Below are 22075 nucleotides of genomic sequence, written 5' to 3' on the forward strand. Positions count from 1 at the left end.
ACAGGTTCCCAACGTAAGCCTCAACCTGCTACTTGCAATTAGCCAGAAAGTCCTTGGGTTAATCAGTGTTGATTTATTATGGAAGCACCAAGGCGAAAAGTAAAAGGCCAAGATTCACAGGTTCCCTTCCCAGCTCAGGCCCAGCAGAGACCTGGGGGCGGGGGGTGGGGGGGGTGGGGGGGGGCTGTGTGAGGGGCTGGAGGGGGAGGGGTGGGGACGGCGGGGGACGGCGGGGAAGGGGGGGGGAGGGGAAGGGCAGGGCCGCGCAGGGCCCGGTGGGCATTGCGGCGGCCGTGTCCAGCTCCCGTGTTCAGCTCCGCTGCATTAGTAAATGAACACGCAGGTTCAGAGACCCAAAAACCTGGCCCGCCCGCACTCCGGCCTGACGCGAGGGGCCCAGGAAGGACCCTGGAAGGCGACGCAGGGAGCCCCCAGAGGCCGCCGGAGCCCAAAGGGCCCCACCCGGGCCTAAAGGCGGCTTCGGGGGGCGGGCCGGGGCCTGAGGCAGCGGGCGGGAGGGCCCGGGAAGGCGCCTCCCGGGCGCGGGCAGAGCCCGCCTGTCCCAGGCCCTGCCCCGTTCCTGCCACCCCGCCCGCCCCCGGCCTGCGGCGTCCAACACCAGCGAGCTTGGGGGGCGTCGTGGCTGCGCCCATGAACCCCGCGACCCCCAGGAACCGGGTGTGTTTGCCTCATGCCCTCCATTTGTGGAGGTCGAGGCAGGCACGGAAAGGTGGTCGCCCAAAGACACAAGGAGTGAAACGGAAGATCTGGGCCGAGAAGCACGTCTCAAGTTCATTGCCCTCGCCAGGCCTGAGGATGTGCAATCTTTTAACATTTCTTTTTATTTGATTGCATGAGATCTCCCCTTCCCTTTACACCCGCTAGTTGATTTCCTCCCACCCCCCACCAATTACTGTTCATTTTCTTTGGAGTATTTTTTAAAACTCTTTGAAAATAATTGCAAACCTCCCGTCTTGCCAAACCTCCATTGTATTCACGGCATTGTGGTGCCACACAAAAGAAAGGAACAAGTGAAGCTGGTGAAAGGAAATGGTCAGTGGTAGGTTCTCCTTGGGAGTAGGGACGTAGGGACCCCCATACATTTGCCATTACACTGTCATCCTCCTCACAGCCTCCCACAGCGGTGCAACCCTGCTGTCTTAGTTGTCACAAATGCCATCCAGCTGGCTGGCTTAATCAACAGGCTTCGAAGCTAGAAGTTCAGACATCAGCAAGGCAGTGCCAGTGAAGGTGGGTCCTGGGCTCTTCCCTCGCATAGCAATGCATTTGGCAGACAGCTCTCCTTTCTTTTCCAGGTTCCATTGACTTGCCCGAGACTTTCTTCATAAAGCCTCCAAAAATAGGATTAAGTACTAGGATTCCCTTGGACCACAATTTAGCTAAAAATAACATCTTTAGAAGGTTCTGTTTACAATGGAATGTTTACACAGAAATGGATTAAGAACATTTTTTTTTCCTGGGGTACATGAAACTCAATCTACTACACCTGCTCACAACTCCTGAATTTGTGACTCATGCCAAAAACATTACCCAGCACGTAAAGGGCTCTAGTAACTCTGCTTAACATGAAGACAGCAGGCATTACTGAATTAATTGGATTTGGGCCACAGAAAACAGGGAGCAAGTCCCTCAAAGAGGGGAACCTGAGGGCCTTGTGGGACTTTGCTCTGGATTTTGGCCGTTTAACCTGGTATGTCTGATGGCCTGAGCACGTGTGAAGCACAGGGCCTGGTAGTGGCCCGACCATGGGGTGGATGGACCCTGGCCAGTAGCTGTGACTCATTTTCCATGCCCTAAAAATAAAGGGGTTGGAGATATTTACTGCTTTCCCAATAGTGATGAATACACAGAAAATAATTTCTCTAAAACCACTCTAAGTTCCTTAAAAAAGGAAAATACGAAACTCTCTCTAACACACACACACACAGAGTGTTGCATGGATATTTGGGCACATGCAGAATCCCCAGGAGAGATTTGGCTGTAGGCTCCTTGGCAGGGACCACACTAAGAAGCCTCTCGTGTGGCGCAATCCCTTGTCCTGTGTTTACCTGGTGTGGAGTAGGTCTGTGGTAGCTGTCACTTTCCATGCGCCTGTGACGGAAATAACCCTTCCATGCACTGGCCATGAGCCTGACTCGTGGAAGCTTTTGCAGTGAGGAAATGGCACAGACTGTCTGGGTTTGGAAGACGCTGTGCCTGCAGTCCTGGGGGCACCCACTTGCTTGGCAAAACTCCAGGCATTTCATGGAAAAGAAGAAGCAGAAAGAAGACAGAAGTCTGAGTTCCTGAAGGGGTTAATCCGACTTAAACTGGCTGTAAAAGTGCTATTGGCCATTACCTTGCAGGGCCAAAGTGCAGCCAGAATGTCTTCCCTCTCCATCTAGTGCATCTGCTATTTTGGCTAAAGGAGGCAAGCAGCACCCCGCACTTGCAGAGGAAAGATGGAGCCGCAGGATCCGCTCAAGAAGGAAGGGGTAAGCACGCTCTCCAGGAAAGAAGCTGCCAGGGCCTGTTAGCCCTTCCTTGGGGAGCCCCTGGGGAGCTTGTGATGTCACTGTGGGAGCTCTGGACTAGAGGACTGTTTGGAAACACCTGCCCCTCGGAGTCCACCCAGCAGCTGAACTTTTACAGGACTAGAGGTTCGGAGACAGGTGCCTTTTGGGAATTCTACTGCAACAGCCTTTAAAAGCACCTATAACTTTGAAGCGATTCAATGGGTTTATTTGCCCCAACTTCCTTCACAGTAAGGACTTGAGGCAATGGGATTCCAAAACCAAATATGTTATAACCAAATCCTTGCACACTGCTGGTGAGATTTTGTTTTCGATTTGACTTCAGAACGTCTTGAGCAGTAGCATTTTACTGGATCTTTTTCAACCAGGTGAATAGTAACTGCTAAGCGGGTGTGAGAAGGACTTGACTTGGACAGGGTGTTGCTAGCGGCAAGCCCCTCCGGACTTGAATCAGGTCACACCCTAACTTCTAGTTCCTGAGGCTTCCTTTTCACAGACAAAAGAATTTTGTAGCTACCCCTTCAAGAAAATTGTTGTTGTTGTTTTGGAATCCTTTGGTTTTGGAAGATGCATAACGACAAAAAGATAATGTGACTTTATTAACATTTGCATTTTATCCACCACAATAGCATCTGCTTATAGTTGGAGGAAGGGCGTTGTACATATTTGTGCAAAATATTATTTTCATGCAGGCAACGGGCCGCGCTGGGCACCCACGTGGCCGTGAGATCCTTGCCATAGCAGGCTGGGAATACTGCTCCGTCTCCTGGAGATCAAGAGCAAGGTGGGGGGTTGAGAACCTGGGATTCATGCCTGTTCGAGCTGTGGCACCTGGGGCAAGTTACTTAACTCCTCTGTGCCTCAGTTTTTCCGCATCTGTAAAATGGGAATAATAATGGTGCCGCCTCATGATGAATGGAGATAATGCCAGTAAAGTTCCTGGCATGTAGTGGGCCCCCCTCAATATTACGACTTTCCTATCATCCTCTAGCTCTGCCTTTCTCCACCGTGGCACCACTGATATCTGGGGCCAGGTAATTCTTCGTGGTGGGGCGCTGTGCTGTGTGTTACAGGATGTTTAGCAGCACCATCCCTCTCCTTGCCAGCTGCCAGGGGCACCGCCCCCCAGCTGATAGAACGGAACATCTCCTAGAGAGCAAAAAGCCCCTGCCCCCCATTGAGAACCTCCGCTGCAGAGTTCACTGAGCACCTTCCCACGGGTTGTCCTGTTTACGTCTCACCGCAGCTAAGAAGGTGTTAGACCAATGAAACATCAGCCACCCTGTCCGCAGCACTTGGAACAGTGCTGTCTCATAGTGGGTGCTCAGCGTGAATGAGTGAATGAATGAACGCCCAGGGCCCTTCAGGTGGGAGCTGAATTAAGTCTGCCCCGTCGTCCTCCTCGGAGGTGGTGTGTGCACGTGCACTTCCGGCCTTCAGAAGATGCCGGGCAGCCCTGGAAGCTGCCTTCCTTCCTGCCCTGTCACCCCCTCCTCCACTGCTGCTCCCTGGGGCCCTGGCACCGGGGCTTGGGGTGGGACAGGCGAGCCTGGCGACCAGAGCCCACTGCTGCTTGCTGGGCTGCCTCTTCCAACCAGAATCTTCCTGCTGAATTAACCGTTTGTTATTCGGCGCGGTGGAAGGAGAGGGCCACTGCAGGCAAAAGGAAGGGTTACGCTCCACCCATTTTTGCTCTTTCACTAGCTTCTTGCAGGTCCTCCTTTCCTAGGATGCTGACCCCCTCTCTTCTGAGCACCACAAGTGGCAGTGGTGTCTCCGTGTCCTGCCTCCTCATGTCCCTCCCTCAAGAGCTCCTCTTCAGATTTGGTGGGGCAGTAGCCAGAAGAAGCTGCGCAGACCTCTGTCCCTCTCAGGTCCTGGGAGGGTTGAGCATGGAAATGGTTATGTCACACGAGAAAGGGGGAAATACCATTAGAATGAATGGCTGCAGGTGCTTCTAAGGCGGCCGCAGGGAACAGCGCCTCCATTCGCCCCAGTCGGTAGATTCGGCACCATGGCTGGACACATATTCATAATTAATCCTCGTAGTAACTGTGAGAAAGTATTCTTATCCTCATTTTAAAGATGAGGAAATGGAAGACCTTAAAAGGTAAGCTAGAAAGTGGCAGTGGCCAAGTTCAAAATGAGATCTGTGGATTCCAAGAGCAAAGCTTTTTTTTTTTGGAAGGTACCAGGAATTGAACCCAGGACCTCATATTTGGGAAGCAGGGGCTCAACCACTGAGCCAGCCTATTATAGCAAAAGTCCAGGGGCTAAAGGAAATTCATCAATGGCGCTAAGTAATTCACACCGTTTCCCCCACACTTTTCCCCCTTGGTCCCATGGGGGTTGCTGGTGGAGGCCGTGCTGTGCTGCAGTTTGCAAAGTCACAGAGGTGGCAGTGATGTCAGAGAAGTGATCCCAATGCTCCGTGGAGTGACGGAAATGGGGCTCCGCAGTTCTTTCTGACCTGGTGGTTCCCAACGGGCGATTTGCCCCCTGGGGGGCATTTGGCAATGTTTAGAGACACTGTTGGTGGTCACCACGGGGGTGCTCCTGGCACCGGTGGGTTGATGCTCCTAAACCCCCTACAACACTTAGGAAGCCCCCGCTGCAGAGATGGCTTTAGCCCCAAGCGCGGGTCATGCTGGGGTTGAGAAAGTCCGTCCAGGCCTGGTGGGTAGAGGGCGAGGCCGGCTGCCAGGGCAGCAGATGGGCGGCTCTGGTTCTGAGTGGCCCAGGTGCCCTATGGACACTGCAGGCAGCCCCTCGACCCGGGCACTGCTCCCTGCCCTGAGCCGTGATCTCGTCCACAGAAGCTGACACTGGTACTTGCCCTGGCAACGCTGGTTGCTGCCTTTGGGTCGTCCTTCCAGTATGGGTACAACGTGGCGGCCATCAACTCCCCTGCAGAGGTAGGTTGCTCTGTGAGAGCTGCGGACCCTAATACACCCTTAATAAACAGGGAAATGGGGTTGCAGCAGCCCAGGGCTGGGCGTGACCGGCCAGCATGGGCTGTGCACAAGTGGGTGCCCACAGTGGGTCCTCAAGCAGTGGGGAAGGGAAACAGCTCAGCACATAGCGTGCAGACCCCAGGGAACCTTCCAGCACAGGGCCAGGGGGAGGGCCAGGCCCCCAGAGGCTTGGCTTCTCAAGGAGCGCACGCACAGGCCCGTGACCTGCGCTCCAGGAGGGGGCTCTGAGCCTCTGCGGCCTGTCAACTTGCAGGGGTGCCCAGAGGAGGCAGGGGTCACCTAGCAGATTGGAAGATTGGAGTTGCGTGAGAAATCTGGACAGCTTGCATGTCAGTGACCTTGCCGTCCTCCTGGCGTGCGCACCTGCGGACTTGCCATTAATGAAATTTTGTTCTAATGGCCTTTCCTCCACCCAATGCGTGCCCACATTATCCCGTGGGGTGGCCTGACAACTTAAAACATGGTTCTTTCTGCAAAGCCAGATGGGATTATATGGTTGTGTTTTGATTTGTGCCCCAGATGATGAAGGACTTTTACAATGAGACCTACTATGGGAGACATGGTGAACACATGAGTGAGTTTCAGCTGACGCTGCTGTGGTCCGTTTCTGTGTCCATGTTCCCCTTTGGAGGCTTTATCGGATCCCTCTTGGTTGGCCCCCTGGTGAATAAGCTTGGCAGGTAAGAGAAGGGGCATTTTCAACCCTTAGAAACCCTTAGACCACATCAGAGTTTAAGACCTCGGCCAGCCTCAGACGGAAATACAATTTATCCTAAGACTAGGGTAATAACCGCTGTGGTCATTTTTATTTTCTAATACGATCAAAAAGGAAGCCCGACATTGATCTGGGGACGTAGCTGGGGCTCTTGGGTAGACACGGAAAGAGCAGGACACGCAACAGCGGCCCGTGATGCTTGAGCACTCTTCTCTCGCCTTGACTCTATTTTCCTTACCAAACACAGAAGAACAGGCTCTCCTCCACTGTCCTGCCCCTAGAGGGCCAGATGTTGAAACGGCGTGGCCCACATGCCAGTCACAACCCAGGTCTTAAACTCCACCTCGTAAGCTGAGATCTTGCCACTCTCTTCTTGACCTTGGCACCAGGTAATATGCAAAGTTCAGCCCAAATGAAATTCCTGAAAACCCTGAAATGGCCAAGATGAATCCAGGCATGTCAATGGAGATGGTATGGTCCCAGGGTGCCGTGACATGAGCCACACAAACGACCCTGGGACACCTGTATCCGGCATGCCAAGGGCAGGGCTCGTATCATTGCCCCTATTTCTAGAAATGTTAGAAATTCTGTCTTTGATTCCAAAAAAGTTTCCTCAGGACATCACGCTCCCTCGTGTAAATTCATCAGAAATTAGAGAGCAGCCTTGCTATAAATAGAGTTTAGAGTGCGTCTGTCCGTCCCCTCCCCTTCATGGATGAGCACATAGCGCCTGGCTGAGGCCACGTTGCTTGTTCTTGGTCAGAGGTTAGAGCTCAAGAGTCCAGACCAGGGCCCAGACCTTGGTCTCTTCGGTATTTCTGAATAAAGGATCTGAGATGAGAACGAAATAGCCTCTGGTTTGGGGTCTGAGAGCCTAAGATCCTCCTGGGAGGTTAACATTGAACTTCACAACTCAGCAAAGGACTTGTCCCCGTTGGCCTCCGTGGGGCTGGACACCACTCAGTTCAGAGTCAGGACTGCGAGCAGCTCCTGGAGTGAGGGGCTTGCCCTGTGGCTCAGCAGACGGAGCCCAAAGTTGCTTATGGCATGGCTGCTTGGGAAGGCCGGGACACTCTTGAGCAGCTTGCAGTTTCCTTAAGGAAAGTTGCTCCTTAAGTAACCTGAGTAGCAACTAAGCTTTCCCGATGGGCTCCTGTGTGCGCGGCACTACCCCAAGTGCTTTTCAGGCATGAGGATTCCCAGAGAGGGAAGCTCTATTCCTACCCCTATTCTAAAGATGAGGAATAGGAGGCAAAGAAAGATGCTGCAACTTACCCAGGGTCACACAGCCGAGAGGTGGGGGGGCCTCCAACCTGGACCTTCTGCTTCTGAGCACTTGCTAGTTACCTCCAACCTCTGCTTCTTTATATCAGGCCTATGCCTCTCAATCTGTTGTTTCATTTTTAAGTCATGCATATAGTATCTTTTTTATGCAAAGTTTTAAATTTTCAAGTGGTCACATTTAACCTCATTGATGGGTTTTGCTGTTTGTGTCTTAAGAAAGCTTTCCTTACCTAGAGTCATAAGAATATTCTATCCTTCTAAAAATAGAGATCTGGAAGTTTGCTTTGTATGTGGTGAGAGAAAGATAACTTTGCTTTATTTTTTCTATGTGGAAAGTCAGTTCCTCTCAAATGTATCTTAGGGCCCCTTTACTTTTCTGTGGTATTTTTAAATCAGTTTATCAAAATCCTTGAAAAGGGATTCTGATTGGAATTGCTTTACATTTAAAGATTAAATTGAAGAAAACCAACATCCTTACAATACTGAGCATTCTCATCTGTGGGCAAGCTGGCTCGCACCGTTTTCTTCAGATCTTGTATGTTCTTTGGTGATTTTCACTGTGACGGGTCAAGGTGTGGATTTAGTTTTATTTACTCCTGAGACTCACTTTGGTTCCTGGTATGAAGTTTCATGTCTTTGTCATCAAATCTGGGAATTTTTCTGCTGTTATCTCCTCAAATATTGCCTTTTCCCCACATTTTCTATAGTCTTTCCTTCTAGAATGCCAGGGAATTCCTTCGCATCTTTCAGTCTCTGGTGTTTTCCATCTTATCTCTCCCTGTTGCTTTCTAGGTGTTTCCTCAGGGCTACCTTCCAGTTGATTCATCGTCTCTTCCGCTTTGATTCAGCCTCTAAGATTTTTCTATTTTCTTTTTTAGAAAAGTTGGTTTACAGAAAAATCGTGCAAAAATAGAGTTCCCATATGCTTACTCCTGCCTTATTATTAACCCCATACATGAATATGTGATGTATTTATTATAATTGATGAAAGAATATTATTATGATTGTATTATTAAACTGTAGTTCACGGCTTACATTAGAGTTCTCTGTGTTATACAGTCATATGATTTTGCATTTAAAAATTTTTTATTCTGGTAGCATGTATCTAACCTAAAATTTCCCCTTTTAACCACATTAAAATATATAATTCAGTGAAGTTAATTACACCTGCTACATTTTTTATTTCAATGGCTCTATTTTTTTCATTTCAAAAAGTTATATTCACTTGTTTTTAAAAATCTACTTTTTCTATTGTTTTATATAGTTGCTGTTTTATATAATCTCTTATTCTTTCCTATAGTACCATTTTGATCCCTTACCTTCTGACACTAGTCATTTGAGCATACTTTATAGCCTCTATCTAATTCTGTTGTCTGAAGTTGTGCGCTTTGTGGATGTTGCTTCTCGCTTTGATGGGTTGTTTCATGTCAAGTGGGCCTCCGCCATCATGGGCCTAACAGAGGGACTCCCGGGGAGCTAGAGGGGGCCCCTCCAGGCAAGTTTTGATTTTGCTACTGTCAGGCTCTCTGGGGCTATTACTGGCCCAAGTCTACCTCCCGTCTTGTTCCTCACTTCAGTGGAAATGCTTCTTAAGTTTTGTTAAGTTTGATGTTTGCTATAGGTTTTCAACAGCTTAAGGAAGTCCCCTCTATTTAAAGTTTGTCAAGGTTTTGTGTTTTTTTATCATAATGGGTATTAAATTTTATCCTCTTGTTTTGCTGCTTCTAATGAGATAATCATATATTTTTCCTAGTATAATCTTTAATGTGGTGAAATACATTGAAAGAATTTTAAATATGCCGTTGAATTCAATTTGCTGATATTTCACCTAGAAATTTTGCATCTATGTTGATAAGTGAGGTTGTCCTATAGTTTTCTTTTCTTCCAATATTTTTACCCAGTTTTCGTTTAGAGATTACATTAAAATCCTAAATTATCTTGTGGTTTCAAAAGACTGACTATATTTGTAAAATACTATGCCCTGCCCTGCTCTGCCCTGCCCTGCCCTGCTCTGCTCTGCTATGCTATGCTCTGCTACACTTTACTTGTCCTCATCCCCGACACCCTCTGAACTATAGTCATTTCCCTTTGCTCTACTGCAGAGGATATTCCCACACCAGGTCATGCCCTTGACCTGTATTGGTCTGAAGTCACAGAGAGCTTAAAACACGACAGCAAAGCAAACCTGTAGCCGGTGGAGCCTAGACAGGGTAGACACTCAGTAAATATTTGTTGAATGAATGCATGAGTCCTTAACACAGGCTAACTGATATTTTGTCCTCTGCAGAAAAGGGACCTTGCTGTTTAACAACATCTTCTCTATCGTGCCTGCGATCTTAATGGAATGCAGCCAAATAGCCAAGTCGTTTGAGATTATCATTATTTCCAGACTTTTGGTGGGAATCTGTGCAGGTAAACAGGGCTACCCTGCGTTGTCCTTCTGCCGTGTAGGTTCATCAGGGAGAAGCAGGAGCAGGCTTCCGGGGATCTGAGCCACTCTGGGGCCTCCAAAGCAGCCAGATTCAAGCTGTACCTCTGACTCTGTTGTGAAATAGCTGCTTGGACCCACAGTCATTCTCAAGTGCAAACGGCAGCCAGGACTTTACTGTGATGTTTCCTGCCAAGAAAGCAGTTCTTGCAAAGTGCTGAAAACAGAATCCGTGGTTCAGAAGGGCCCTTGCCATCCGATCCTATATCTTAATGTTTTCCAAACTGTAGGTTGTAGACAGGCAATGGGTGGTGAAATCTGTTTAGCTGGCAGCATTTTCTTTTTAAAAACAAAATAGAATAGAATGTATCCTATATAGTAAGGCAAGTATCATCTTTAGAAGCTTTAGTTTCACTTATTTATCTACACATGTATGTGCGAATCAGGCTGCAATGTGAAATATATTTCTGTATATTTTATCGTGCATGAGGTCAGAAAGCTTGAGGAACGATCTAAAAACTGAGACCCTCTACCAAAAAGGAGTTAATGATAGCAAAAACCTTTCAATTGTATATGGCACTTTAAAGTTTGCAAAGGGCTTTTCATGGGTACCATCTGACTCCATCAAGGACCGCCTGCTGAGAGCGGTACCAACTGGTGGGTGGTGAGCTGTGGGCAGAGCTGCCATTGCCCTCCAGACCCCCACCACCCAGGTGGGCTCCAGTGGCTGTAGAAAACTCCCACAGTTGCTTCAAAATAAAGGAAGATGCAGTTAAAGCCAGGCTGTGGCATCATTTCACAGGCCGCCCCCCTGGTCCTGGAGCTGGCCTTACTTTGGGCTCTCGGCTTCTTGCAAACCCAGGGGTGGGCACGGAGGAGGATTTGGCTGATGCCAGCAGACTCCTTAGCTGGAGTGAAATGACAAGAGGGAGAAGTCAAGAAGCCTGATGTTAGGGGAAGTGGCAGAGAATAGCAGGACAGGAGAGAAAAGGAAGAAAACACATTTCCTGAAGAGGAAAAGAGATCATTCATTTCAAGGGGACCACAATAGACCCTTTAGCAAACTGACTTGGTCGGTGCTCTCCCTGAGCATCTGTACGTGTCTCTGCCATCATGGACTGAGCCTTACCTTCCAGGTTTTATCTGCACTTAGTAGTCAGCTTTATGAACTAACTAGATGATTCCAAAAAGTCATCAGAAGCAGGAAGTCCAGCCTCCTTTCTATTGGTCACACTGCAATTCAGAATTGGTTCCACTGAGAAATAGTAGGCTTCAATAGCTAACAAAAAATTACAGTTAGGAATTCTAACCTTTACACTTAAGTTCTCAGACATTTTGATCTCAGGACCCCTTTATACTCTTAAAATTATCGAGGGCTTTAAAGAGTTTTTGCTCATGTGGGTTATACCTATAAATATTTGCTGTGTTAGAAATTGCAACCTAGAAATGTATTGTCACTCAAAAATAACAATGATAAGCCCATTACATACTTTTACGAATAATAACTCTGTTTTTTCAAAGAAAAATTTGGTGATAAGGGTGACATTGTTTTACATTTTTGCAAATCCTCTTAATGTCCAGTTCAATGGAACACTGATAGACTCTGAAACCTGCTTCTGCATTCTCTTCACTGGTACGTCACGTCACGTAGCCTCTGGAAAACTCCACTGGACATGCGTGAGAGAGCAACAGTGAGAAAAGCAAATAAGACCTCAGTATTGCTCCCAAAAGAGTTTGATGGTGCAGGCCTCCGAGAAGGTCTGGGGGCCTCCTGGGAGCTCGGGCCCTCGTGTGAGAATTCTCGCTGCTGCGTCTTCCAGTTGCAGTTAGTTCTTGCCCATGTCTCCCGAAAAGTCGGGCCAGTGTATAATCCAGCGTCATGCTATTTAGACTCATTTAAAGGCCCCCAGATTGACGGGATTCGTGCATTTCACTTTAAAATCACAGTAAACCCCCACTCTGACCAAGAAGGCACAATGATAAGTACAACTTGGACGTGAAGATGCTCGCAGTTGACTGACTGGGTAACGGTCGATTTCTTGGCAAGAACGCCGAAAGCTTTCCCTGCCTGTAAGGAACTTGGACTTCAAAAGCCCCCCGGCTCCAGCTCAACCATCAGAACCGGCTGGTTTTGCGAGCCCCGTGGAGTCATTTTTAAGATGACGTAGTTGCTTCCCGCCAACAGTAAGGTAAAGCTAGCCCTTCAGACCTCCCACTGCTGGACTCTCCAGGCACATCCTTCACCAAACAGAGGCGACCCCAGGGCCTGGGCTGACTGGTGAGGATGGAGCCAGCGCCCAGGGACTCAGCACCCAGGAGGCCTTTCCTTCCCTCCACAGCCCCATGGGTGCCGCCTGCTCGGGCCCCACCCCAAGGCCTGCCCTGAAGCCGGGCTCTCAGCGCCCTGAAGAGCAGAAGGGCTTGGCCATTGTGAACTTGCACGATCTCATCTGAAATGCTCCAGAGATGTCCTCGGGCAGAATCGCAGCACAGGGGAACTTGGCCTTGGGGCCCTCCAGTGTCAGCATCTCCCCGCTCCACGCACCTCTCCCACCTCGGAGGCCCGGCCCCCCTCACAGGCCCCGCGTGTTTCTGAGCCTCAGCGCGGGGATGCCTGACTGGTGGCTGGTGGCCAGCCTTCTCAGCTTCCTCTGGGATGCCTCAGAAATCCCAGCCAGTCCCTGGGCTTTTAGGAGACTCACATAGAAACTTGGCTCACGTGCAAACACTTCATGAGTGTAAACTTACATTCCACCTCTTCTCAGGCTCAGGCATTGGTGTGGCAGAAAACCTTTCAAGTTTAAATTCTGGGGACTCGGAAGTGCTACAGGCATTACTTAAGCCCTGGAAAGGCAGATACTCCATAATATATATTTAAAGTTTTATATATTTATCAGTAAAAATCTAGAGCCTGTGCTCCAAAGTGTGGAAATGTAGCTATGCTTGGATTTATCATGTAAGGTACTGTTCCCAGAAGCTGACGCGAAGGCTCAGCTGGTGGGAAAGGGCGCTTGGCCTGTAGCTAGCAGGGTCTCCCCAGGAAGCCAGGAGGAGCGTGTCGGCCCACGTAGGCTTTTCCTCCCTGAGACGGCGGCCAGTCTGTGCCCGCTAGCCAGCCCCTGGCCTTGGCTACACCAGTCCAGATGGGCTTCTTTGGCCAGACAGGTTTCTCTTCGCCTAAAGTTTAAGAAACTGAGAATTCGAAGAGTTTTGAGAAAGTTCTGGATTGAATACAATGACTGCGATGCTAGAATAGATGTATCTGAGAGGGCAACTTGTGCATGACAGACTGGCTTTTCCTGACTGCGTTTGTGTTTCAACCCTCTCCAGGTCTGTCTTCCAACGTTGTCCCCATGTACCTGGGGGAGCTGTCCCCTAAAAACCTGAGGGGAGCCATCGGGGTGGTGCCTCAGCTCTTCATCACCATCGGCATCCTCGTGGCCCAGATCTTCGGGCTCCGGAGTGTGCTTGCCACCCAAGAAGGTGCGTCTCCCGGGCCCCCCCCCCGCCCCGGCCTGTTTCCAGGACCAGCCATTTCTCCCTCCTGGGTGCCCTGACCCCACAATGCTGGCATGGTGCTCGCAGCACAGCGAGCCCCGAGCAGGTCTGCGGTGACAGGCTGGCCGGCGTCCTCTAGTCCCTCTTATGGAAACGGAGGAGGTGGCTTCCCCAGGAGGCACCACTGTCTGACTGTCGGGGATCCGCTGCTCTTGGCCGCTAGGACACTGTGGGTCCAGGGGCTGTGGCACGGCCACAGCGGCCACCAGCGTGCCAGCCCCTGTATTCAGACTTCCGGGATCCGTGCTTAGGCCCGTTCCACAGGCAGGGAAAGGGACACCGGCGAGGCTCAGGGCCGGGGTTTCAGCCCAGACCCGGCTCCAGGTCCCGGAACGTCCTCCCAAGAGAGCCGAGGCCCGGCGTGTGGGTGGACAGTCCACTCATAGCTGTTGTCGCTTCTACGCTGTTTGACGTGACCTCCTTTTCCTTTGTATCAGGTCTCAAACCTCTGAAAGGAAAACTGTCCTTAATGATGACAACAGCCAAAATGTATAATGTGCTCCTGTGTCCAGGAGCCACGTCTCTCATATGAACTTATTTCTCCCCATAGCCTGATGAAGCATCTCCTGCTATTGTACCCATTTCCCAGATGTGGAGCCTGAGGCACAGAGAGTTTGATAACTAGCCCAAGGCCCCCGAGGCCACCCACCCAGGCAGGTTGGCTGCCCAGGCCCGTGTCTAACCATACCCCCCTCCCGCCTCCCACCGCTCCTTCCTGCCTTCGGGACACCTACATTGAGCTACCACAGCCTTGTGTGGAGCTGGGACCACAGGTGGCTGAGCTCTGGTTCCTGCCCAGGTTGCTCACAGGGCCGGGCACCCAAACAGGCAGCAGGAGAGCAACGCGGTCCGCAGAGCCCCGGTTGGCGAGCGCTGTGTCTACACAGGCAGGAGGGGCTGGTTCTGTGCGAAGGAGATGGACTGTGGAGAGGGCCCGGACTGAGCAGGGACTGGCATCGCAGGCACAGGCGGAGGCAATGGAAGTGTGAAAGTTCTTTGTGCATTTAGGGAACTGCAAATATTGTGGCGGGCTACAGAGGCTGCAAACCAGCAGCAAGGGGCACGTTTGTCCTGAGACTTGGAGCGCCTGGAGCTGAACACGTCCTCTGCAGCTCACCATGGCTCTCTCCCTGCCCTGGCTCCTACCCCCCACTCGCAAGACCGCCAGGGCCTTTTAATTATCCTTTGGACAGTAGAGGTCTCAGAAGGGAGGTGCAAGTGGAGCCAGCAGTTAGAGTCAGCGCTGCCAACGGCTTTAAGTGCCGAGCAAAGGAAGCTGGACTTGGGCTCTAGACCTGCTCAGAGGGTGGTCCTTGGACCAGCAGCAGTGGCTTCTCCCGGGAGTTTGTTAGAAATGCAGACTCTCGGTTCCAGCCCAGACTCGCTGAATCAGAACTGGCATTTTCACCAGATCCCAGCGATTTGAAGACATTAGCCTTAGAGTAGTCTACCCTGGAGGTATCTAAATGGGGGGTCTGCCCTGGTTTTGATTAAGTGCTTGGGAGGACGGAGGGTCTGGAGAGCAGGCAGGAGCCTGGTGGCCACTCAGACCCTGAGCTGGGACAGGAGGTGAGGGGATGGACTTGAGGGACAGCGAGCAAAATTTAACAAGGTGTGTTGAATGTTGAGAGCTGTACAAATGAACGTGGGTCGTGGGGAGAGGGAGGCTGCAGATAAGACAGAAAGTTCTACCCCACATAGCTGGGCAGGTGGAGATGCTGTTGGTTTGGTGGGGCAGGGGGGCAGGAAACAATTTCATTCGGGACACACTAAGTTTACAGAACCAAGGGACATCCGGGTAGAGATTGCTGAGGGTGGCGTTTTCATTTCTTTGGCTGCTTAAAGCAAATTACCATGAAATGGTTTGCCTTAAACAACAGAAATTTATTAGCTTACGGTTTGTGGTCATAAAATGCCAATCAAGACATCACCAAAATGATGCTTTCTTCCCAAAGACCAGCCGCCAGTCATCTTTGGCTCCTCAGCCACATGGCAAGGCACATGGCGGCATCTGCTCGTCTCTCCTCTTCCAGTGTCACCGATTTCAGCCTCTGCCTGCATGGTGCATGCGCTCTCTTTCTCTCTCTCTCTGTATTTTTTCTGTTCATAGAGGACTCCAGTAAGAGGACTGAGACCCATCCTGAATGAGGTGCGCCACACTTGAACTGAAGTAGCCCCATCAAAAGGTCCTCTTTACAATGGGTCCACACCCACAGGAATGGATTACATTTAAGAACCTGTTTTCTGGGGTACATAGAGCTTCACGCCCCCACAGTGTGGTCCTCAGGAGAGATCTGGGAGCCCCCAGCAGATGTGGAGCAGCAGCTGGCACCCCAGGCCAGGGAGATGCCCTGCTGCTGAGAAGGAAGAGGGACCGCCACGATGTGAGGGGTGGGAGGGACAGAGAGGGAAGGGAGAGGAGGAAAAGGGGTCTCTTTAGAACTTTCAAGCTACCCCCCCACTCACTCACTGTGGCCCTTCTGCCATCGGCCCCTGCTCTCTAGACAGAGCGTGTGGAGCGCAAGGGCGTGGGCTCGTTCCCCTTTGAATCCCAGTGCCTAGAACAACTCTGGTGCGTAACAGGTGCTCAATAAACAAGGAAGAATAGTGACCAGAAGAGAATAGTGCCAGAGAATCCTCCAGAAGAGCATGGCACGAGAGGAGAATCGTCCATTGTCAAAGGTTGCAGTGAGTCAAGGGAGGGTCAAGAATGGGAGATAGTATTTGGGTGTGGCAGCTAGATCTTCAGCACTCAGTGAGAAGACTTTCGGGGGGCGGTGGGGTAGAGGCCAGATGGTAATGGCCTCAAAGAGAGGTAAGGAGGGGAGATAGAAGTCCAGTCCCGAGATGGAGAGGAGATCAGGGAACGTGGTGATCCAGCCCGTGCAGGGTGGGTGGGGCAGCAGCTGAACTTGAAGTTGTGCGGCCTTCCTAGTCCCACGAAGTGGGAGGCAGGTTGTCCCCAGGAGCGGTGGAGATGTTGGGTCTGGGAAAGGTGCAGAGGTTGAAATATGACTTGGGAAAGGACGTTTAAATGTGGACAAGGGGAAGCAGATGTAGCTCAGTGGTTGAGTGCCTGCTTCCCATGTACGAGGTCCCAGGTTCAATCCCCGGTACCTCCTTTAAAAAAAAAGAAGTGGGCTTGTGTCGTTTATTTCTCCTCCCCTCCAGGTGGACTCCGTTTCCTATGAGACCACTGGTAACTTGGTGGTCAGGCGGTCAGAGATTTAACTTCACTGAGCAGTCTCTGTCACAAGGGTAGGAACGCTGCTTCTGGTCTCAGCTTTGCTCCTAAATCGCTGTGTGTTCCTTTCTCCATGTCTCAGTGTCTCCATGTGTGAAATGAGGATGACCCGAGCACCCAGGTCGGCCTGGGGTCAATGACATGAGTTAAACTAGGGCCTGGTACCCAGGCATCAGCAGCTGTCCACTGGGAGCCCTAGGAGAGCAGGCGGGTACGGCAGGCACCCATTCACCTCTCTTTTAACCATTTTCATTGTGAAATATGCATAGATAAGAAAAATTCAGAAAACCCCAAAAGTGCATTTAAGCACACAGGAGAAACCTTTGTACCCCACCCCAGGCCCAGAGCTGGTGTCATGCCAGCCCCCAGAAGCCACGTGTGCCCCTCAGTCACGCCCCGCACCCCTGAACGAGGCCTGTCCTGCGTGGTCATCGCTTCCTGGCTTTTCCCTGTGGTTTCCCCACCTCTTGCAATGATCTGGCTAGTTGGGCTGGTTCCTGAACCTTGCGTGAAGTGGAACTGCGTCGTGTAGACTCGTGCACTCAACGTTCTGATTGTTGCGTCTGTGCCTGCCATGGCCGTGGCCGGTGCCCCTGGCAGGACGGTGCAGGCTCCACCTCATGAACGCGGCACACTTTCCTCCCCCGCGACTGCTGTGGGCCTTCCCCTCATCTCCGGTCTGTAGTCGGGGCCCCTCGGACCTTCCTGGCTCTTGGTCACAGTGGCCCCGGCACGAGCTTCTCTGGGCATTTATCTGAGAGCTGAACCGCCGGCAGGTCTTGCTGGAACATCCTCTGAAGGACACGCCAGCGGCGTGGAGAGCTGTCGTTGGCCCACATCCTCGCGGCCTGCGGTCCCGGCGGACCACCTCATTTTGGCCGGTCTGGTGGGCTCGTGCTTGTCCCTCCGGTTGGGATTTGCTGAGCGTCGCTGTCAGGCTCCGTGACAGGGGCACAGGGGCGAGCAGGCGGAGGGCCTGCCCGCGGGGAGGAAAGGCCCTCGAGTGGGCCTGTCCCGGGGGCGGAGGGGGGCGGCGGGGCCGCTGGCCGGGAAGGCAGCGCCGAGTGGACGTGGCGTCTCCCGCAGGCTGGCCCGTCCTCCTTGGCCTCACGGGGATCCCCGCGGCCCTGCAGCTGCTCCTGCTGCCCTTCTTCCCCGAGAGCCCCAGGTACCTGCTGACCCAGAAGGAGGACGAAGCAGCCGCCAAGAGGGGTAAGGTTTTCCCCCGGGAGGCGGGCAGCGGGCCTGGCGGGCAGCGCTGCGCCCGGGGACCCCGGGCCGTGCCCTCAGACGTCCCCCTTCTCCCGCCGTCTCGCCCAGCTCTGACGCGGCTGCGGGGCTGGGACGACGTGGAGGAGGAGGTGGAGGAGATCCGGAAGGAGGCCGAGGCCGAGAAGGCCGCGGGCTGCATCTCGGTGCCCAGGCTCTTCCGCATGAAGACCCTGCGCTGGCAGCTCGTCTCCGTCATCGTGCTCATGGGCGGCCAGCAGCTGTCGGGGGTCAACGCGGTACGGGGAGCCTCCCGGGAGGGCGGGCTGGGCCCGGGGGCCGCGTGGGCAGGGCGGGGGGCCAGGTGCACCCGGCCCCCAGGGCCCTGGGGCTCGCTCCGGAAGGACCGGTCCCTCCACACGGCCCCCATTGCTCGTTCCAGATCTACTACTACGCAGACGAGATCTACCTCCGAGCCGGCGTGGAGCCGGCCGACGTCCAGTACGTGACGGCAGGCACGGGGGCCGTCAACGTGCTCATCACCTTCTTGGCCGTGAGTGCCCCCAGAGCCAGTGGCCAGGCCGCCCCCAGGGACGAGGGTGCCGGGGCGGGGGGTTCCTACAGGGAAGGAGTCTGGGGTCCAAGGTGGCGACAGGGCCCCGGGTCGTCCGCCCCAGCCGGCCTCAGCTCTCCTCAGAGAACAGCTTGTCCCCTGTGGGGCCTCCCCAGAGATGGACACCCCAGCCCCCCACTTGGGAAGCTCCCGCTGCCTGAAGGCCCCCGCCGAGCCGAGGCAGGCCGCCCTCCCTGGGCCCAGGGCCCCAGCGGCACAGGGCAGGGCTGCCCCTGGATCGGACCGCGCGGTGGCCCTGCCAGCGCCACGGCCGAGCAGCTCATGCCCAGCGGCCCTGCCAGCGCCACAGCTCAGCAGCTCGTCCCGGCGGCACTTGCGGGATGCAGCCAGGCCTCCGTGCCGGGAGGAGCTCCTGGGCTGACCCCACTATCTCCCCAGCCCCCAGCACTTGTCGGGTCCTAAGATCTGGGGGTGTGTGACTAGAAGCCGGAGAGGTGGAAAGTCCCTGAGGTCTGGGCAGCTCGGACCAGTGACACAGGCTGACTTTCCGCTGGTTGTCCTGGGGCCTGTGCACACTCACGTGCACACACACCTGCACACGCACGCTCAGGTGCACACACTCACCTGCATGCAGTGTAGGCTGGACAGCCCACCTGGCTCTCCCGTCAGAAGGGGGTGCGAGGGGAGGTGAGCGCTGCCCTGAAGGCACCTGGCGGAGGGGCTCGGGCCGCCGCCCGCATGGCACTGTGGCTAGGGGGAGAGCGGGCCCTCCCCTTGCCAGGGCGCCCTGCTTCTGAGCCCCACCCCCACCTCCTTCTCTTCCAGGTGTTCGTGGTGGAGGTGCTGGGCAGGAGGATTCTGCTCCTGCTTGGCTTCTCTGTCTGCTTCGTGGCCTGCTGCGTGCTGACCGCCGCCCTGGTGCTGCAGGTAAAGGCCGGCGGGCGCGGGAACTCGAGAGCCCGGAGCCTGGGCCACCAACGTCTGCGGCCAGGGAGGGCAGTGGCCTTGTCGCCCTGTACCTAACCCACAGTAGAAGGGAGACCCGATCAGAACGCGTGCCTCAGCACCTATGCTTGGTCCACCATTCCAGGGACCATGTCCCCCTGTCCCCCGGGAGCCTCCCACCTGCTTTCAGTGAGTTTCAAACACCCATCAACACTGCCTCACTGCAGAGGAGCCCGGTCCTTGTTCCCCTGCCCGGGCAGAGCCGAACCGCCTGGTTATCACCGCTTGGTCCCTGGGGCCCGAGGCGCCTGGCTGCCCTGCCGCGGGTGCCTCTGTCCTGCAGGCGTGTGTCACCTGTGTTTTCTCCCCACAGGACACGATAACATGGATGCCTTATGTCAGCATCGTCTGTGTCTTCTCCTATGTCATCGGACACGCCCTTGGACCCAGTAGGTACCCCAAGGTTTCCTGGTTCCCTCCTCCTCCACCCCCCTCCTGCACTGTCAGCTCTGGAAGCTTCCCCCTGGCCTCCTTCAGGAGGCACCTGCATTTTAGAGGGGGGGGTGATGGAGCGCTGTTAGAGTGAAAGCAGACCTGAGACTGGCTTAGCGCCTGAGGGGCTCATTGGCCAATTTTAGGGACATCACAGGATGTCCGCGGTTTCGCAAACAGAGCCTTGCAAATGCTATTTGCATCCTCCCACAGCCTCCGGTCCAGACCTGCAGACACAGTGCCTCCCACCCTGGGCCCCTGGAGCTCCCTGCGGGTTGGCTCTGCGTTCAGGGAAGACTCCTCCTCTGCTTCCTTCCCAAGGTCCCATTCCTGCTCTGTTCATCACCGAGATCTTCCTGCAGGCCTCGCGGCCCTCTGCCTTCATGGTGGGGGGCAGCGTCCACTGGCTCTGCAACTTCACCGTGGGCTTGATTTTCCCCTTCATCCAAGTAAGTGGGACCCACGGCCCCAAACCCCCGCGTCCCCAAGCAGTTCGGGGAGAGCAGCTCGCCTGGGCAGCCCCCGAGCGCCGCGGAAGCCCCACCCACACCGCCCTCCCGGGTCCTCTCCCCCAGAACGGCCTGGGTGCCTACAGCTTCGTCATTTTCGCCGCAATATGTCTTCTCACCACCATTTACATCTTCCTGATCGTCCCCGAGACCAAGGGCAGGACATTTATGGAGATCAATCACATTTTTGCCAAGAAGAATAAGGTGCCAGAGGTGTACCCGGAAAAGGAAGAACTGGAAGATCTTTGATCTACTTTCGGGAAGTAGCTAGGGGGCAGAGGACCCTGGGAAGCAGGTGGCAGGGACCCCCTCTGGCTTTTCTCACTCCTAGTTGTCCGTGAATATGCAGAAACAGGACACTCCCAGTGCAGCACGCCGGCTCCTCTCTGGCCTCCCCAGCCCGGCCCGGCAGGGGCTTCTGGGCTGTGCCTCGAGTCAGGCTGTTCCTCTTTGGACTGTCCAGGCACCAACTCTGAGTTACAAAGAACAACTGGTCCTCGCCCCGCCAGGATAGCCATTTTGTAGTTCCTGGTGACACCAACTTATATAACAAGGAAAAAGAGTAAGTATTGTGAGGGGAAAGTCCAAATTTTGCTAGAAAAATGAGCTCTTCTCCAGTTCCGCAGCTCTCTCGGGGCCACATGCCTTACCACAGAGCAGGATTCACGTACCAAATCCTTCTCCAGAAACACCTGTCCTGGAAATAATGACATCTGGAAAGATGGGGAGTAAGTCCCCATGGAGACATGAACCAAGTCAGAGATCATTACTCCTAAACTGTGTTGTTAAAGGAAACTGGAATTGCTTCTTTATATTCAATAAAACGAATGTCAATACTTTTCACCAGGATGTGCTTCTTTCCCACGAGCCAGTGGAAGGCGACGTCTCCTTGGGGCAGGGGTCCTCCGGAATCCCGGCGCCCAGATGCTGCCGGAGGAAGGGAAGAAGGGAGGGCTGAGGCGGGAGCGATTTTAAAACGTCAGCTCAGGGACGCGGATGTGGCTCAGGCGACTGGGCTCTCGTCTACCACATGGGAGGCCCCAGGTTCAATTCCCGGAGCCTCCCGGTGAAGGTGAGCTGGCCTGCGCAGTGGCGAGCTGGCCTGCGCAGTGGCGAGCTGGCGGCCCACACGTGCAGAGCTGGCACAGCAAGATGACACAACGAAGGGAGACACAGAGGAGAGACAGTGAGGGAGACAGCAGCCCGGGAGCTGAGGTGGCTCAAGGACCTGAGCGCCTCTCGCACACTGGAGGTTCCAGGATCGGTTCCTGGTGCCTCCTAAAGAGAAGAGGAGAAGAGAAGAAAGCAGACGTGGAAGAACGCGCAGCCAATGGACACAGAGAGCAGACAGCAAGTGCGGGCAGCAAGGGGTGGGGAATAAATTTTTTTAAAAAGTGAGCTCAGGAAGGTCTCTGCCCACTCCAGGGGCACAGGGGGCACCAGTGGGTCCTGAAGGTGAGCTGGGACAGGAGGGGCCGGCACCACCCACTCCCCACAGCGAAGGGGAGACCTCTTTTCTTAGAGATGCGAATTAGGGGGGGCGGCTGTGTGAAGAAGGTGAGTAAAACCTGTGGAAAGGGCAAGTGGAGGGGCAGCTGCTGGCCTGGC

The 22075-nt window shown here is 53.6% G+C and overlaps 1 protein-coding gene across 3 annotated transcripts; it reads left to right on the plus strand.

Annotated features, from left to right (window-relative positions):
- The first annotated feature begins 2265 nt into the window (after nt 1-2265).
- Nucleotides 2266-21310, plus strand: SLC2A5 (solute carrier family 2 member 5). Of its 3 annotated transcripts, none has more exons than XM_058304467.2 (12): nt 2266-2495; nt 5351-5449; nt 6029-6189; nt 9796-9920; nt 13267-13419; nt 17825-17950; nt 18059-18246; nt 18390-18500; nt 19347-19448; nt 19840-19915; nt 20280-20407; nt 20534-21310. In XM_058304467.2, the coding sequence occupies exons 1-12, from the start codon at nt 2463-2465 to the stop codon at nt 20714-20716; spliced, it is 1485 nt and encodes a 494-aa protein (XP_058160450.1). In that variant the 5' UTR covers nt 2266-2462; the 3' UTR covers nt 20717-21310. The 3 variants fall into 3 exon arrangements, with proteins under 3 accessions (XP_058160450.1, XP_058160452.1, XP_071073899.1); XM_058304469.2 differs by having other exon boundaries at nt 2312-2902; XM_071217798.1 differs by lacking the exons at nt 2266-2495; nt 5351-5449; nt 6029-6189 and adding an exon at nt 6489-6613.
- The last annotated feature ends 765 nt before the right edge of the window (nt 21311-22075 follow it).

This window comes from Dasypus novemcinctus, chromosome 9, assembly GCF_030445035.2.
Source record: "Dasypus novemcinctus isolate mDasNov1 chromosome 9, mDasNov1.1.hap2, whole genome shotgun sequence".
Taxonomy (NCBI): domain Eukaryota; kingdom Metazoa; phylum Chordata; class Mammalia; order Cingulata; family Dasypodidae; genus Dasypus; species Dasypus novemcinctus.

Excerpts from the sequence above, each read along its gene's own strand:
- SLC2A5 (XM_058304467.2), top strand. The coding sequence starts at position 2,463 with ATGGAGCCGCAGGATCCGCTCAAGAAGGAAGGG. Across the intron at positions 9,921-13,266 it reads TTTGGTGGGAATCTGTGCAG|GTCTGTCTTCCAACGTTGTC; the intron begins GTAAACAGGGCT and ends AACCCTCTCCAG. Across the intron at positions 19,449-19,839 it reads CCGCCGCCCTGGTGCTGCAG|GACACGATAACATGGATGCC; the intron begins GTAAAGGCCGGC and ends TTCTCCCCACAG.